Here is an 18,133-nt window from a genome sequence, read left to right as displayed (position 1 = left end):
TTATGAGCCTAACTTCTCATAAATTAAGTCAAGTGCATCCCAGAAAAAATGTTAAAAATATAAAATGCTAAATGTTGGCAGCTGTGCGGTGTGGCTGGCAGTGCTGCTGCCTCACAGGTCCATAGCACAGGTCATGAATCCCAGCTCAGTTGCAGTCTGTATGAAGTTATTATTTTCTGGTAGGGTTTCTTTTTTTTAGGTATTCCTATTTTTTTTTCCACAATTTCCTGTGATATTAATTAGCCTGTTATGGGCAAATACGGATGTGTGTGGTCTGAAGGGAGATGGGGGGACGAGAAAGTACATGAATCATCATTTTGTCTATAATCAGTCAGTAGGGACTATCATAAAATAAATTTTGGGGGAATTCAAAATGTGAAATATGTCCCTTCCCTGGCCTACATTTATGGGTGGGCCGGTGCTTTGTCCAAAGTTGGTTCTTCCCTTTGAGTCTAATGCTGTTTACTTAGGCTTTGTTTCCCTGCCAGCCTGTGATGCCAAACTTTGTTTGAAAAGCATTTAATAAAACATTTGTAGGTGGATGGATATCAGGTCAATAATAAAGGTTAACATGAAGAAGCCATTAATTCATCTTTTTCATTGTGTGGTAAAATAATTTATATTAAGAAATGCTGTACTTGTATACTTTGATTATTTGATTTTATATTCAGTGGAATATAGTTTTTATAGAGTTGTGTTAATGTTTTGGATCAAATTACTAAAATAAGCAGTAATGTTAAGAGCAACCTGCACATGTGTAATCTAGCAGTATACTGCTTAAAATAACTGCAATGCATATTTTTGAAATAGCTGTGTCTGTAATTGAAGGGCATGTGTAAATTATGAAATTCAAAAATTGCAGTTCATTTTTGTTTGATTTGTTTTAGGAGATATGTGCCAATCCCCAGTTTACTAGCGGAGGTATGAGCAGCACAGATGCCTGCCAAGGAGCCTTGCGTAAGTCAGATCAACTTCTGAATTGATTTATAGGGACAATTGAATTTCTGAGTTGATAAAATACTTTAAAACTGATGAATATAATAAATGGGTGGAGCTGCTTCTGTTTAAACTGTCAGTAGGTTTATTGAAAGTTTAAATACAATTTCAAAAATGTAATTTTTCCTGAAAAGTAACACTGTAAGTAGCCATTGTTTGAGCTTCTAATTTATTTTTGGCTGGATTGCTCCTTACAGGATCTCCAGGTAAAAACCGACAACTTCACTCCTCACTAGACCTTGATTCCTGATGATCAGTGCTCTTAATTTTAAAAAATGACATCTCGATAGTCAGGATTTTTTTTCTCAGTTCACAGGCTTGGTTGAATTTGATCTATAAGGTTATGACCATTGCACTACCCAGATTTAGTAATTGTTAGCATTTATTTTTAACTCTAAATACGGCAGCATATCTTTGTTTCTTACCATAATGATTTCAAAATGTAAGTTTACCCTCCCATGTTGCACGATGGGAACATATTCACAGTGGGTGGTGAACATTCCCTCAGGTTAAATTTAACTACCGTGCGTCAGAAAAAATGACTTTGTAGGCATTGTTAAGCCTGTTTCATTTCACAGAGCTGTCACGCCTCGTTTTAATGATTAGATAGATAGATAGATAGATAGATAGATAGATAGATAGATAGATAGATAGATAGATAGATAGATAGATAGATAGATAGATAGATAGATACTTTATTAATCCCAAGGGGAAATTCACATTTGAGATAGTGTTCTTTAGGTTCATTAAATTTCATTTTTGTATTGTCATTATTTTCTCACTACTCTGATTTATCTATTTAAAATACCATAATGATATCAGTAATGATATCAGTCAAGATGATGCTACTGTATATGTGATTATGTAGCTGAGCCAAGAAATGAATCTGGAAATGGTGATCCAAAAGACAAGTCAAGAGGCTTTATTTTTGTATCTTGTATGGGTGTTGCACCAACTAGCATCAAACTATCCCACTCCCCCAAATAAATAGCAAACCAAAATTGTGGCCTTCTCTACCCTGTCACTTAAGGGTAAGATGTGCAGTGGGGATGTGTAAACTAATAAGTGCTGTTGACGCTGATTCTGTCAGCACCTCTTCATTCTCCATAGCTGCCCAGGACTTGCCAGGGTTGCAGATGTAAACGCAGTTCAACTAATTGCAGATGGGCAGATTTTGTTATTTTGTGTTCAGTTAGATCTGTTAATGCTTTTGTAGTGAAAGGTCATAAATAGTTAATAATTCACATGTTTCTAATTGGTAGTGCTAATGCTGCTACTTCACAGACCTAGCATCCTGGATTTGAATTCTGTGCTAAGTCTTTGTACATGTGAAGTTTGTATGTTCTTCCTTTGTTCTCATGAGTTTTCCTCTTGATACTTTAGCAGAAGTGAGGGAAAAACTGAAGATAAGCCCTGAGTGTGAGTGTATGGCTGCCTAGATAGGCTCCTTAACCCCAGTGATCCTAAGCTGAAGTAACAGGTTTGAGAATGTTATGTTAAAATCTTCCTGTTACTAAGTAAAATAATATGTAAAGGAAATTACCATGGGTAAAACCCATTGCACACACAGAATTATTAAACAGTCAGGTCCATAAGTATTTGGCCTGGCAAAGCATCACCAGTGTGGAAACCCAACACATGGAGATGGCCATGGGTTCCAGACTTCAGGCAGTCATTGACTGTAACAGATTTTCAACCAAATATTGAAAATGATTGTTAATATTCCTGATTATGTTAGTTTGTCCAAATACATTTGAGCCCCTGGAAATTCAGGAATGGTTGGGGGTAGAGGGTGTGGGGCTATGCAGAATAATGTCTGTCATTCCTAAACGGCTCATACAATGGTTTTGGTAAACCCCTTAAAGTAAAGCTGAAAGTCTACACTTCAGTCACATCTTGATTGCTTTATTTCAAAAACCATTGTGGTGGTGTACAGAGCCAAAATTTTACAAAATTACGTCACTGTCCAAATACTTATAGACCCGACTATATCTCAACCTATTTTTTATCATGGAAGACATTTACTTGATGAATACTTTGTTCAGAATGTTCATTGTCATTATGGTTGTTTTTAACTTCAGTTCCTTTCACACCATCCATGAATTTCCATGAAGATGGAGCCCCTTTGTAGTTTCACCTGGACTTGAACGTTTCTTAAAAAAACCTTATTTTATTAAAATATATACAACACTAACCCTTGGTATAGTCTGCGTTACTGAGTATTTAATCCTTTCCAATTGTCACTATTAAAATAATTTTTACTTTTTAACCAGTTTGATTTATACACAGTAGCAAGACAATTGCAGTTATGTGATAAAACACGGTGATAATTACTGTATATTTATGTATTTGTTATAATATTATAATATTAAGTCATTAGCATGCCAAACAGAAATGTGTAAGTAACCTGAATAAATAATAAATGTACAATGTGTGAAATATAAATCAAAGATCTCCTAACTACCAGATATTATAATGAGATTTGCAGTTGTATTATTGTGGAACTTTGCCTCAATATAGCTGCTTTATAGTGCCCCACATGTACAGCCTTACGTATAACACTTTAAGCAAAGAGCCTTACTAGCTCAGCACAAGCAGACTAACAGTTGAGCTGCTCCTGTGCCAATCATCAAAGCAGGTACCCACCCACTTTGGTGCTTTTTACTGGAGGTGTCCCTTCTCAGCTGTAAATCTCTGTGGGAATATGGCAGTCACCCACATCAGGTGCTCTTATCACTGTACCTTGACTATACAGTTTTATAATGAAGATTCCAATGCTCCTCATTTTGGTTCCCCTATGCTATAGTTATTGTTAATTATGTTGTTTATATGAGTGTCAGGCATATCTACTTTATAGCACCCGCCATGTACAGCTTTACCTGCAAGTGGACAGTTGCTTAAGCAAAGAGACCTACTAGCTCTGCACAAGCAAACCAAATGGTTGTCTTCAGACATTAGCTACACCTGTGCCAATCGCCAAAGCAGATGCCAACTCTCTGCACTGCTTTCTTTTGAAGATATATTTTCTTGTCCTATGCCAATTTACAGCAACTAGCCTCACATGCACATACTGAAAATGTGGAAGAAATCCTGCGATGACAATTAGATTCAAGTCTCAGGAGTCACCATGCCACTGAAAAGCAGAACAGAAATGGCAAAATGGACAATCATGTTATCCATTTCCAGTTTCCAGACTTAGCGCATGTACACTGTGAACAGGTTATGGTACCACAGGTGCCCCGTTTAAGAGTCACTGAAGTTATGGTTGGATAAAAAAATAACAGCTTAGGGCCAATGGTGCTCCTTCCATTCTGAGTTTTTAAATATAACTTCCAAAGATGTGCCATCACTGGACTTCATCCACATTTTTTTTCTGTGGTGTACGAGGAAAACAGGTAAGTGACATGTGTTATGTTTAAGTCCTTCCCACATGGACCCTACAGGTCAATCCCTATCATACTGTCATATGTGACATATTGACAAAAGATGCAGGACTGAAAGAGTATACAAATGAGTAACTGAAACATGACTAAAAGTGTCTTTACAAGACAGAAATGTCCATTGGGCTTTGGGAAAATCAGTGCTAACAGTGAAGGAAAAAAGGGAATGGGTCCAAGTGAAAATGAAAAGTCCAAAAGATGCAATAAGCCTAGTGTCTGGGAATAATCTAGAAGATTCTGGAAAATAAAGGATCAAGGAGTGTGAAGATAAGCTCTGGGAATGTCCCTATTATATCACCTCACACATGGTAATATTCAAAGTTAATGGATTAATGGATAGGAAAGATAATGAAGGAAAGTAACAATTTACCATACAACTGTATACTGTATATCTATGGAGCATGTATACCAAGGCAAAATTCTTGATTTTCTATATTCCTTGTTAAAACGTCTCTTAGACAAATCTTGAAAAATTGTTTGCAGCCTCCATACTGATATGATTTTAGCATTTTTTGTTGCCAGTTAAATTTATACTTAAGTCACCACAAAGTAAACTCTCACAAAGTAGATATCAAAGAAATGCAAACTTAACAAAAGACTTACATGTTATAACTCAATTGTCATATTACGACGGGTGATCAAATAAACGTGAGCCTTAACCTAAAAAAGTAATCTAAAATATACATTTTGTACATGGCTAAAGATCAGCTCCTGTGTGATAAAATAGGTGAATTAAAGGCTTCATTATTTTTCCTCTATAGTGCATGTTTCATGTTTCAGAAACAAGTCAACATGAGTGCCATAAATCACAAATATTGTGGTATCTTTGTGCTTCTAACACTAGAGAACAATGAACCTTCACATGTTCATTCTTACCTAGTTGTTGTGGATCAGGACCTGTCAGCTCCATATGCCACATTGAAGAGATGACCTACAGAAAGAACTTAATTGTGGCAGAGTGTCTCATGAAGACAATTCAAGGCCTGTCCGATCTTTTATGGCATAAGAAAACATTGCCACTGTGATGCAAATTGTACTGGAGACTTGAAGAGTGATGGTGTGTGAGACAGAAAATATTATGAGGATTAATTTTTGTCAGAGGTGTCTGCTGAATGGGTCTACTAAATGCATCTTTCATGAAACATTAAACATGATTAAGATGAGTGTCCAGATTGTTGACTCCAGCATGAAGCATCACTAATATTCAAGTAGAACATCAAGCTAATGAATTTGGACTGTGGGGAAATTCAAAAAGTGTATAATAATTAGGGTTAAAACTTTGAACCACCACTATGATCCGGAGTCCAAACAACTTTGGGACAATGGATGCATGGGGAGTCTCCAACATCAAAGAAGTTCAAGGTCCAAGTAAGCACTGGCAACATCATTTGCACAATTGTTATATTGAAGGAGTAGTTCATATCGATTACATGCCTGAAAATGTCCACATAATATGTGAATATTATACCAATTTGTTTTGGCATTTGTGGCAATGAGCCAGGGAAGAGTGGCAAGGAATTTTTTGAAACATCCCTCATATTTCACAACAGTGCCCCTTCTCACACTGCACAAGTTGTAATGGCTTCTCTGTGAAACTGCAGTGTTAAATAAATGACATCCCACACTATTCTTCAGGGTCAGCGTGACCACCACATGTTTCCCAGACTGAAGAGCCACCTCTGCAGGACACACTATAACACTGACAAAGACGTCAAGTAGGATATGAAAGAGTGGCTGCACAAGTAAGACAAGATATTTTAGCTGAGAGGCACAGGAATGCTTTGTGAATCTTATAACATCTATAGTAGTTATTTTAAGAATTTGAACTAGTGTGGGTTTTCTGAGATTTTTCTTAAAGATGTTAAGCTCAAATTTTCTGGATCACACTTATATAATTGAAAGCATGACACCACCAAAGGTCCGCACCCACAAAACAGTGGTTGTTAAAGCAAACCAAAGTATTCACAGCAAACAAATATACTGTCTGTGTATGCACACTAAAATCACATGGAAGGCATTCAAGGATGTTGCTGAGAATTTTCTTGGCATCTGCAGAGCACCCGGCTATGTCCAGCTGGTTGACAACATGCTTCAAGAATACAATACCGTGACTTGTCGCTAAAGGTTTATTTTCTGCCTTGGATTTCTTTCCTGCTGATCTTGGAGTAGTCAGTCATGAACATAGTGAAAGGTTTCATCTGGAAATTGCAGTGATAGGAAAAGTGGTATCAGGGCATGTGGAATCCATAGATGCTGGCCAGGTATTGTTGGAGACTGAAACGAGATGCAAATGAAAGATCATTTGAACTAATGAAATGCATGAGCAACATTATGTGATTAAACACACTAAATTTCATTAAAAGTTATTTTCATATTTCTCTAAATTCCTGCGTGATACAGTCAATGTGAAATTGTATTTGTGTTCAGCATGACACTGCATAGCAGAATATTCCTAAAGTTTATTGCCCAATGTTACCGATTGTTTCTGCTGCTGTCTGTGCTCAGGCGTCCCAACCTAATCTTCGACTTCGATTTTATGTTTTCTATGCTCAATGGCTTATCTACCAGTATTCTGCTATCATTTTTTCTTCAAAGTACTGTCTTTTACAAAGTGTCCTTAACAGTAGCAGCCTCATTCCTGGACTCCTCCATGGTGCCTGTCTCCTGTCTTCAGATTGGAAACTATTTTTGCTATCAGGCAGGCAGAAGTGTGTCCAGCCTCTTACCAGTATACCTTGGCATCTCTTCTACTTTAATTAGAGGGACAGAACATTACTTATTTCCACTCTCCTTCTTGTTTTGGTGCTCCTATCAGTTCCACTCTCCAGGCACCAGTCAGGACAAGGTGTAACCCCCCCCCCAGGGGGACCACTGCTTTCAAATTGGTGTCTTACTTAAGGCCCTTGTCCTTGTCAGGCACTTTTTCACTACATATATATATTAATACACACATTTTATTCTTTATTCTATAACTTGTAAAAGCAATATATACTGTACTAGCCAACCTACGGCGTGCCGCATAATCAGGCTGCTTTTTTAATGATTTTTAAGCACAGGGAAAAAAATTAACATTTGAAAAATCCGTAATTTAATAAACCACCAAGAAAAGTAACATTGTAACAATGCACGGTACGAACCAACATACAATTGTCCGTGACTGAAAACTGGAGGACTGCCGTCGCACCTTCTCCTCCCAGAGCGAAGGACAGGGGGTGGACGGTGCTCGGGCGCGGAGGGTGGAACTAGAGGAGAGGGGAAGGACGCCCATTCCGCCCCCTCCATCATGCTAGTCTGCTGATTTCTCGTTCAGTACACACTGCCTCCTCATGTGCCCACCCCCAACTCGTCACCTGAGTCGTTTTCTTCTTTGCACAGTCCACATGCACCTGTGAGTCACGTTGACTGTTCATTTTCCAAACACCGCCTCATTTGCTTTTGTTTCTGGTACAGTCCACATGCACCTCTGAGCCACGTAGACTTTTCATTGTTCTTTGCGGTTCTGGCTGCTTTTCTATATATAATCCACCAAGTCACCCGACCATGGTAGTAGCGAGGGGGGGGGGGGGGTGTGTGTACAAAGGGCAGGGACGTAACCAGTGTGAGCGTATGACCCGCACTTACTGGGAATTCCTCGTTCGTGGGGAACAATTGCAAGCCCTGGTTTCCGTTACCTGCGTTTGCGTTACCTGATGCAGGAATCTGTATAACATTGAAAGAAGTGTTGTTTCCATGAAATACATTTGAAGCGGTGGCAATGGAAGGCAAATGAACAGTCAACGTGGCTCACAGCTGGATTGACGCCGTGTTTTGTATCACCTGACCATGGTATTAGCGAGGGGGGGGGTTGTGTGTACAAAGGGCAGGGACGTAATCAGTGCGAGCGTATGACCCGCACTTACTGGGAATTCCTCATTCGCGGGGAACAATTGCAAGCCCCGGTTTCTAGCACGAATGGGGTTGAACGGCTTACCCACGCTTCTCTGTGCCAGGTAGACACACGTTGATCCATTCAGTGTAGCGCGCGTGCAGTTACCTGATGCAGGAATCTGTATAACATTGAAAGAAGTGTTGTTTCCATGAAATACATTTGAAGCGGTGGCCATGGAAGGCAAATGAACAGTCAACGCGGCTTACAGCAGGATGTGGACTGTAGCACAGACCAAAGCGAGTGAGTATATGTTTGGATGTGGGAGGACGGTGAGAGTTGGCGGGCAGGGCTGTGAGGTGCGTTCCCTATCACGTGGGAGGAGGGTTAGTTTGTGGGCGGGGCTTCATCGTTCGTTTCCCATGTTTTGCGATGGTGGATGTGTCGTAACCTAAAAGAATAATGAAAAGTCAACGTGGCTCAGAGGTGCATGTGGACTGTAGCACAGACGAAAGCGACTTATTACGGGGTGGTTGGTGAGTTGTTGTGTCCGGGCACATGAGCAGGCAGTGTGAATGCCTGGAGAGCGGGGGCCGGGGAATAAGGAGTGTTGCTGGGCAGGGAAACGGTTTCCGCGTTCCTGCAGGGCCATCTAAGAAGAAGCATGTTTGTCGCGGATGCAAATCGCTGTATGTAGCATGTAAAACAATTTGCGATGGTGGACACCGTCCTGCGTCGTAACCGAAAAGTCAACGTGGCTCAAAGGTGCATGTGCACTGTAGCAGAGATGAACGCGAATGACGGCATGTTTTGTGAGTTGTCGCGTCCGAGTTGGTGGGCGTGGCTCTGTGAGTTGTCGCCCTATCCCATTTGGTGGGCATGACTGTCTTGCGTGCTCTCCATGGGTGTCTTACTAGTCGGTGGCTTAGTGAATTATTTATATAGATATAGTGCACTGCACAAATGACATATTTTCTATATGCTGTATGTTCTAACACATTAAGAGTTTGTTTGCTTCTACACTGAAAACATTTATGCTTTTTATATTAAGAACAGGATCATTTGCTTCAATTTTTTTAAGGAAATTAGCAGTCCTTGCCCAATACATTGCAGAAAAATATTGGCATCCATTAGCTAACCATTTCCAAACTCAAGTAACTATATCTGTTCATACTGGATGCCACCTTGATTGCTGTTGGTTTTTTTTATCTAACCACAAAAAAAAGCAGGCTGAGCTAGAAGGCGCACCAAATTGTAGGTATATTTCTCATTCTCGCGTGTTTTTAGTTAGTTTTCTAAGCAGTTTAGTAAATTTATCACTTTAAATAAACACAAAGAAGACAAATTGACATTCACAACAACATACACTGCACACATCGTGTCTCATGTATATGACTCATACTGGGAAGACTTTAGGACATAGATAGATAGATAGATAGATAGATAGATAGATAGATAGATAGATAGATAGATAGATAGATAGATAGATAGATAGATAGATAGATAGATAGATAGATAGATAGATAGATAGATAGATAGATAGATAGATAGATAGATAGATAGATAGATAGATACTTTATTAATCCCAAGGGGAAATTCACATGTAGGATGACTTATATATACAGACATTTAAAATTCCTCACGCTGAATTGTGCACTCATTTTAATTTACTATTCATGTCTGACAAAGTTGCAAGAAGTGACAAATATATCAAAATAGAGCAACAACCACTCATTAAGTTAAAAATGTGTCCAAGTAAAGAAAGTTCTCATGGCTCAGAAAACTTTACTCAACATAGCATGAAATTCTCAGACTTATTTGTGCCAACTCAGGGTTGTAATTCAGGGACTTCCATTGCAGCACTGGGTGGTAAGCAGGAACCTTGGCAAGCTTTAAGAAGAATCTGGATGAGGTATGGGGACAGCTTAACTATTAGCTAAACATCCATCCATCCATCCATTATCCAGCCTGCTATATCCTAACTACAGGGTCACAGGGTTCTGCTAGAGCCAATCCCAGCCAACACAGGGCGCAAGGCAGGAAACAAACCCTGGGCAGGGTGCCAGCCCACTGCAGGGCACATAGACACACACACCCACACACCAAGCACACACTAGGGACAATTTAGAATCGCCAAAGCACCTAACCTGCATGTCTTTGCACTGTGGGAGGAAACTGGAGCACCCGGAGTAAACCCACGCAGACACGGGCAGAACATGCAAACTCCACACACTACCCACTGCGCCACCATGCCACCCTATTAGCTAAACAAACTGCCCTAATGGACTGAATAGTCTCTTCTTGTTTGTCAAATGTATTATGTTCTTATGTTGTTATGAACCAACCCTGGATTGGGCACTGGTCCATTACAGAGTTCATTCCAGCACACCTGCATTTGTACTTGGCAAATTAAAATCACCAGTTAACCTGACCCAGATGTCTTTGGGGACATGGGAGGAAAAGACCAAGACAAGACGATTGGTTTTTGAAGAGGTTGAGCAAATCCGACTCATTACATGTATCATTTCATTACATGTATCATTAGTAGTTCTTCACATTCTTAATAAAGTAAAAGGTCTGCTTAACTGGTCAATCAGCTCCTTTACTCATCTTTGGACCACTCACTTGTGCACTCAGAGTTGTGTGGTGGTCTTCTTAAAAATTCAGTCACCCATCATCACATCCACTATTAAGAAAACATGGGCAGAACGTTTTGATGTTTTTTTTACTCAAAATTGTCTTGTTTGTGGGGAAGGCTTGTAAATAGGGCCTCTATTTATGCAAATAAAGGTAAAATATGCTAATAAGAAAAAAATACCCATTTGACTAAAATCTCCTTATTACAAAATACATTTGCTGATTTTATTTCATTGTAATGCAAATTTGGACTGATGATCTTTGTTTATGCTGAATGGCCTGTGCTTTTGAAAATTGTTCTAATTTTCTAAGACCTTTTCATTTTAGATTAAATAATTGTTGTTTAGATCACATATTATTTAGGTTTACTAAATTTGGACATGTGAGGCCTGTTAGATTTAAGGGTGGTGGTGACTGAAGATTATTTACATTTCTCTAATCTCAATCCCAAACCTCCTTAATCCATTCAGGTTCGGGGTTGGCACAAGACCCTATCTCTGCAACACTCTGAGCCTTGCCAGAAACAGCCCTTCAAACTTCAAAATCAACACTTGAGTTCTTTTGCCAGATAGTTGCCAAAGAAAACTTGCAGCAACTGTGGTCCTTGAACAGAGTTTGTCCACTCTTAGTCTAGAGCCAAAGGCATCAGTAATAAAACAATCAGCTCATTTTAACCTGCTTTGATAAACCAGATTATTCACAGAAACCTGATTTCTAAAATGCCATGTAATCCCTTATTCTGATTAGAGATTTCGGGTTATTGGCCTCTGAGAAACCTGATTATCAGAGGTAGACTATTCTGCCATGTAAACCCTTAACTGGGTTATTGTTGGGGATTTTGAATTCTGCACATGTCCTTTGTACTCTGTCAGCCTGCACATGTGTTTGCTTTGCACACTCTTTTTATTTGCCATGGGTAGAAGCATCCACAAAATACATTTCCAGAGGCAAAAGTTTAGGTGATTGCGTTATTCCTTCTCCTGGCTGAATTAATTTGTCTCAATATTTCAGAAATCGCTCATTTGGGTTGATGAGCTGAACATACAGTACTTATCTGAGCAACACAAGAGCAGTAGAGTAACATGTTAAAAGTAATGAATGCTAAGTGGTCTGATTACTTTTTAAAATAATGAGTAACCTAATGCAATATTTATCTTTTACAATAAAAATATCAGTGTTATTATTATTCCAGCAGCACTGGGTGTAATGTAAGAAGCATGCATACCAGTATGCCAGTCATTTGCAGGGCACAGTTGCACAGCCAAGCAGAAAAGAGTGTGCTGCATGCAATCCGGTAATAGAAACCTATAAATAAAGCCTCAGTTTGACTATACATATTTCTAAAACATAAAAAATATAAATTAAAATGATCACAGCCATCATGCTTATTTTCTGATTCCCAGTGGCTCTTGATAACATTTAACTCTTCATTTTGCGCAGTTAAATGATGTTGGAGCGTTTTCACAAAGGAGAATTCCTTGCATGTTATTAAGGAACCAGGTTTCTGCCTTGAATGGATTATTCACCTTAATCTGTTTATATGTTTTTGCACGTAAGTGCATTGAATGAGACTGCAAATTAAGTCACCAGAGGGTCAGATTTATAAAACTTGCGTACACATAAAAAGACTTCTGAAATACGCATACACAACATTCCAACCACAAAAGTCAGGATTTATCAAAGAAAATCCAACAGGAGAACTTGTGTATATTTATGGCAGCTCTGACCCATCTACATTCAACATTTCGGAGAAATTGGGAAATGACGCTGCCTTTGATCAAGTAGGGAAATGCTGTCAAACCAGCTAAATGATGACTCGTGTATATAACAATTCATATAACTGAGCTGTTATTATCATGTGCATTGCTGTAACAAACATTTTAAAGCCTAAAAGTGTTGAATATGATGTACACCCTCTACTGTATTTTAGATCTCTTCGCCAGTCTATATTGGATATCTGTTATCACTTCGCAGGATTAGAAACCAAAGCACAGTAAAAAGCCCAGCTGTGATTCACTCCCTGCATACAGAAAACTGTAAATATCATGGCCAACAGCCTATTCATAACCTAATGGTTTGACACAACATGGCTAGTTTGGTGCTGCTTGAAAACTATGCAAATGGCCATATACAAAAGGAACAAGCTTTAAAGGATTTGTTTTGCCCATGATGACTGCTGTCTTATGAGCTGATTTAGGGCACCTAGCAAGAAAGAAGTCGTTTTTGTTCATTGTAAGCATTGATATTCCATTAATGCACAAGTTATCTGTTATGCCAAGATGGAACTGACAAATGTAATGGATCAGCGGTCTTGATCAACCCATGATTAATTTTTTTCAAGGTAAAGTGCTGCTGGCAGACCACATGCCATACATGATGGCTGGTCTGTTTAAAAGGTAACTGGCTGAACACTCAGTGTTTCATATGGCCTGTACTATTTATTGTAATAGCAATCATGTTATTACATGTGCCAGATGATAGTGGCTATCCATTCAGACACTGGTGCCCAACCTCACACTTCAGTGCCGTGTGGAGCGCACCACAGGCCTCCTCAAATGCAGGTGTCTTAATGTGTTAGGGGGGGAGGCGGCTCTACCAGCCAGTGAAGGTCTACAGCACTGTGACTACATATGTATGAGGTTGATTAGCATAGTCCATATATGGTTACTTCAGGGTGGCAAAATGGGCAGGATTTGTGGCCCATTCATGTACACACATTCACAAGAAGATTGTGATTTATAAATGGTAACCTGCATAGAAATGTGCGTACACCAGGTTTTTTTAACCCATATTTTCTTTTGGCTTAAGGATTTTCTTGTTTTGTTAGTGTATGCATATTTATGCAAAGTGTTATAAATGAGACCCCTAGACAGGCACTGGTCCATCATAGCCTAGGGACCACTCTTAAACACCCCCTTATGTGTCATGTGTTTCTCATTCTGTGGATATCACAGATGTTCTAAAAAAACTACACTGTAGAGAATTCATTTTAATTTTTGCCTTTAAAACAAAGAGTGAGAAGCTAAGAGTGATCACAATCACCTTTCTTATGGCATGTCAAGGGCCAAAGGAGAGAACTGAAGATAAGAAACTTGTAAAGAACTGATATGGAGAGCTCCTCGAGCGATAAGATTTAAATATGGATGAAGACTAACATCCAAAGATGACCTCCTCTAGTAAATGTTGTAGCAGTAGGGGGCGCTAGAGCTCCCTTGAACCCACAGATACCACTCCAAACACCTGGTAAAACTATAATTATTATTTATTTTATAACAACACTGTGCATAAAGCACCCTCCACTCCACACTACACATACAAGTACACTATAAATCAATAACAATAATCAATCCTCCTCTCCCAGACACTTCGCCACCCTACCTCCCAGCTCAGCTTCTGGGCTTTCCCACAGTCCTTTTATATTCCCTGACCTGGAAGTGTTTCCCACCCTACAGTCCATGATTCCTTATCACTTCCGGGTCAGATAAAAAGTCCTTTTCTTCAACCCAGGTTATAGGGCACGTATAAGTCCCTGAGCCTCCCTGCAGCATCCTCTGGTGGGCCCCATGGTGTCCAGCAGGGTTGGGAATAAAATCTCCATTGTCCATAATTCCCTGCTGGTCTTCAGGGCACTTCCATGCTATAGGGAGGGCTCCATCTAGTGGCCTGGGGGTATTGGCCGGTACAGCCGGCCATCTCCCACAATGTATTAAACCAAAACAGTGTAGCAACAGCACTACCATCAAGGCACGTTGGACCTTACTCACTTCAAATAACTGAAAACCGCAGGCAGGCTGAGATGGAACCCCACATGTAAATTGTAGATAAACAGGTTTGCATCCTTGCCCCTTTCAGCAGTAGAGTAGAATGGGGTGCAGTGCACTTGTGTGTGTTTTTATGGTGGTTACCAGACCATGTGTCCATGCAGTACAGAGGTGTGGACAAAAGGCTGAGATTTGATGTTGGTGACAGGTAAGAATTCAGGCTTTTCACTGTTAAAGACTCTGACAGCTGTAAGGATGAGCGCTATGCTGCATACAGGTATATGCTGCCTCTTGTATTGTTTTGCTGGTGCTCATTCTGTAGGCATTTTCAGGACCAGTCTGCATCAGCTACAAATGCTGATGTAAAACCGAGTTTGAGGAACTGTTTCTATTAACCTGGCATGATTTAACCACATGGCTTTCTGTTTATTCCTACTCTAGCTGACTGCTGGCTGCTGGCTGCCATAGCATCAATGACCACTGATAAGAACGTCCTACTACATGTTGTTCCTGATGGACAAAGCTTTCAGGCCAACTATGCAGGGGTATTTCACTTCAAGGTAAAGGAACCTCTAATATTAATGTGATCATGGGTCTGTAGTTTCTAAGGAGCAAATATTTTATTTTTGGATAACCTGATGTTTTACTTTCAGCATGGATAGGGTTTAGCTTATCATTCGGTTTCCACTGAACTCACGGTGGAGTTGTGGATGCCTTTTAACATTTTGACAAAGAAACGTCTGGGCAGAGTTAAAGATCTTTTGGTGTTGACCTCCAGGGAAGGTCTGATATTTTTTTTTGAGTTCTATTGTTTCTGGAGCTTCGTCAAAGACGCCATTCCAGGCCAATGATTAACCTTCAGCCAGTCCCTGGCATCATAGAGCAGACATTGATTGCACAAAACAGGCAGACAAAATTCTATAATGGAAGGAAAAGAAACAGCCCTTCCTTCTTTTTTCATGAACACACATGCAAAATTCTCTGAGGTTAAGAGAAAAGAAATTCTATTATTTCAAGTTTTAAAGTAAGCAGATTTGTTTCACAGCCTTATGAATGGAAGTGAAATGGTGTGACTTTGTGTGTCATACTGTCACTGCTTTATGATGTCATAGACTACCTTTAGAACTGAATGGTTGAATGTAAAGAAAATAAATCACTTTGTAACTCCAGAAACAAAAAGAAACCTGTCAAAATGAGATAAAGTTATTTAACCCTGCACCAGTTTTAAAAACAGTTTAGATGGAATGATAAATTTGATGACTCAATGACAACTTTCCAGCACAGGTTCAAATTTCACATTTCATGCACTCGCCCGTTTTTCTGTCAGTCAATAACATGCTGCCTGACAGAGCCAGCTCTGTACAAAGGCTTTCCAGGTGCGGCGAGTTCAGTCACAGTCTCAGCCTTTTTTTATTTTCTATTCGTTTGTGTTACAAGAAATGTGACACATTTAGACAGACAAGCCTCTCTTCTGTTTGCACGGTCCATAACACCCATGTTCCTTATCCCTCACTGAAATGTATACATTGTACCTTTAGGTGAGCACCCAGGTCTTACACACACAATCCCACTTGTACAACTTAAGACAAAGTCAAACCTGTTTCATCATCCACCACACTAGCTATCTACTAGATAGCTACTGCTATCGTGGGCTGCATCAGGAGTGGGCAGGAGGAGGAGTATAGGAACCACAAAAAGGACTTTGTTAAATGGTGCGACTCAAACCACTTACACTTGAACATCAGCAAAACCAAGGAACTGGTGGTGGATTTTAGGAGACCCAGGCCCCTCCTGGACCCCGTGATTATCAGAGGTGACTGTGTGCAGAGGTGCAGACCTATAAATACCTGGGAGTGCAGCTGGATGATAAATTGGACTGGACTGCCAATACTGATTCTCTGTGCAAGAGAGGACAGAGCCGACTATACTTCCTTAGAAGACTGGCGTCCTTCAACATCTGCAATAAGATGCTGCAGATGTTCTATCAGATGGTTGTGGCAAGCGCCCTCTTATACGTGGTAGTGTGCTGGGGAGGCAGCATTAAGAAGAAGGACGCCTCACACCTGGACAAACTGGTGAGGTAGGCAGGCTCTATTGTAGGCATGGAACTGGACAGTTTGACATCCGTGGCAGAGCGACGGGCACTGAGCAGGCTCCTGTCAATTATGGAGAATCCACTACATCCACTAAACAGTGTCATCTCTAGACAGAGGAGCAGCTTCAGCGACAGACTGCTGTCACCGTCCTGCTCCACTGACAGACTGAGGAGATCGTTCCTCCCCCACACTATGCGACTCTTCAATTCCACCCGGGGGTGTAAACGTTAACATTATTCAAAGTTATTGTCTGTTTTTACCTGCATTTTTATTACTCTTTAATTTAATATTGTTTTTTGTATCAGTATGCTGCTGCTGGAGTATGTGAATTTCCCCTTGGGATTAATAAAGTATCTATCTATCTATCTATCTATCTATCTATCTATCTATCTATCTATCTATCTATCTATCTATCTATCTATCTATCTGTCTGTCTGTCTGTCTGTCTGTCTGTCTGTCTGTCTGTCTGTCTGTCTGTCTATTATATAGTGCCTTTTCTATCTATCTGGCCATTTTCAAAAGATGTATTTACATGTCCATTCCTTTTTTCATGTCTTCTAAGTGTTTATGTAGATGTCCTCTGTAGTCTTTGGTTACATTTTTTATGCAGTCCAAAAGACAGACTGTTAGGCTGATGATGGCTCCACCTTGGCTTCATGTTATCAAAGGTGCACATCTTCATGGGTAGGCAAAGAAAGTCTTCCAATGTTGGCAGAGCAGGCTATGACTTCCAATTTCCCAAAGTAGGTTTAGAAAATGGATTGAAAGCTGGAAAGACCTCCTGTTGTTTAATGTCTTGCATGACAAAGGTTTAAATAATAAAGTAATCTGAGACAAAAATCTGGTAAGATTAAACATCAGAATCTGCACACCTTTCAATGATAGCCAGGCCAAACTGAACCATCTTACAATGTATATGGTGTTATAAAAGGCCATTATTTTCTGCGTTTCAGCTCTGGCAGTTTGGACAGTGGGTCGACGTGGTCATTGACGATCAACTGCCCACAGTGAAAGGACAGCTGCTGTTTGAACATTCACCTGGCCAAAATATATTTTGGAGTGCCCTGCTTGAGAAGGCTTATGCAAAGTAAGTCTCACCGACTGAGGTACTAGTTTGATATACCATGAGTAGTTACCCTATTTTTCCATAGATTAAGGTAAATACATTTTTGTACAGTGGAGGTCATTCCCAATGGACAGCATGGTGTTACGGTGCTCAGTTGTGCTTGTATTCTCATCACTTGGATGAATACTTTGAGGGTGTAAACAGCTCGTGCCTTAACAGCGGGTGACTTTTCCTGTTACTGTAATATATTTAGAGTGGTTTATGAAGGGTGT

At 39.9% G+C, this 18,133-nt stretch overlaps 1 protein-coding gene across 1 annotated transcript in view; it reads left to right on the top strand.

Moving 5' to 3' along the window:
- LOC114665751 (calpain-2 catalytic subunit-like) overlaps positions 1–18,133 on the top strand; it is an 82,958-nt gene that overhangs the window by 8,757 nt on the left and 56,068 nt on the right. The window contains exons 2-4 of the mRNA XM_051919249.1: positions 888–957; positions 15,141–15,259; positions 17,749–17,882. Of these exons, the coding sequence (XP_051775209.1) occupies positions 888–957; positions 15,141–15,259; positions 17,749–17,882 (323 nt within the window). The remainder of the gene's footprint in view (positions 1–887; positions 958–15,140; positions 15,260–17,748; positions 17,883–18,133) is intronic.

The sequence above is a fragment of the Erpetoichthys calabaricus genome, chromosome 15 (assembly GCF_900747795.2).
Source record: "Erpetoichthys calabaricus chromosome 15, fErpCal1.3, whole genome shotgun sequence".
NCBI lineage: Eukaryota > Metazoa > Chordata > Cladistia > Polypteriformes > Polypteridae > Erpetoichthys > Erpetoichthys calabaricus.
The sequence above is the reverse complement of the archived record's forward strand: the minus strand, read 5'-3'. Positions and strand labels throughout refer to the sequence as shown.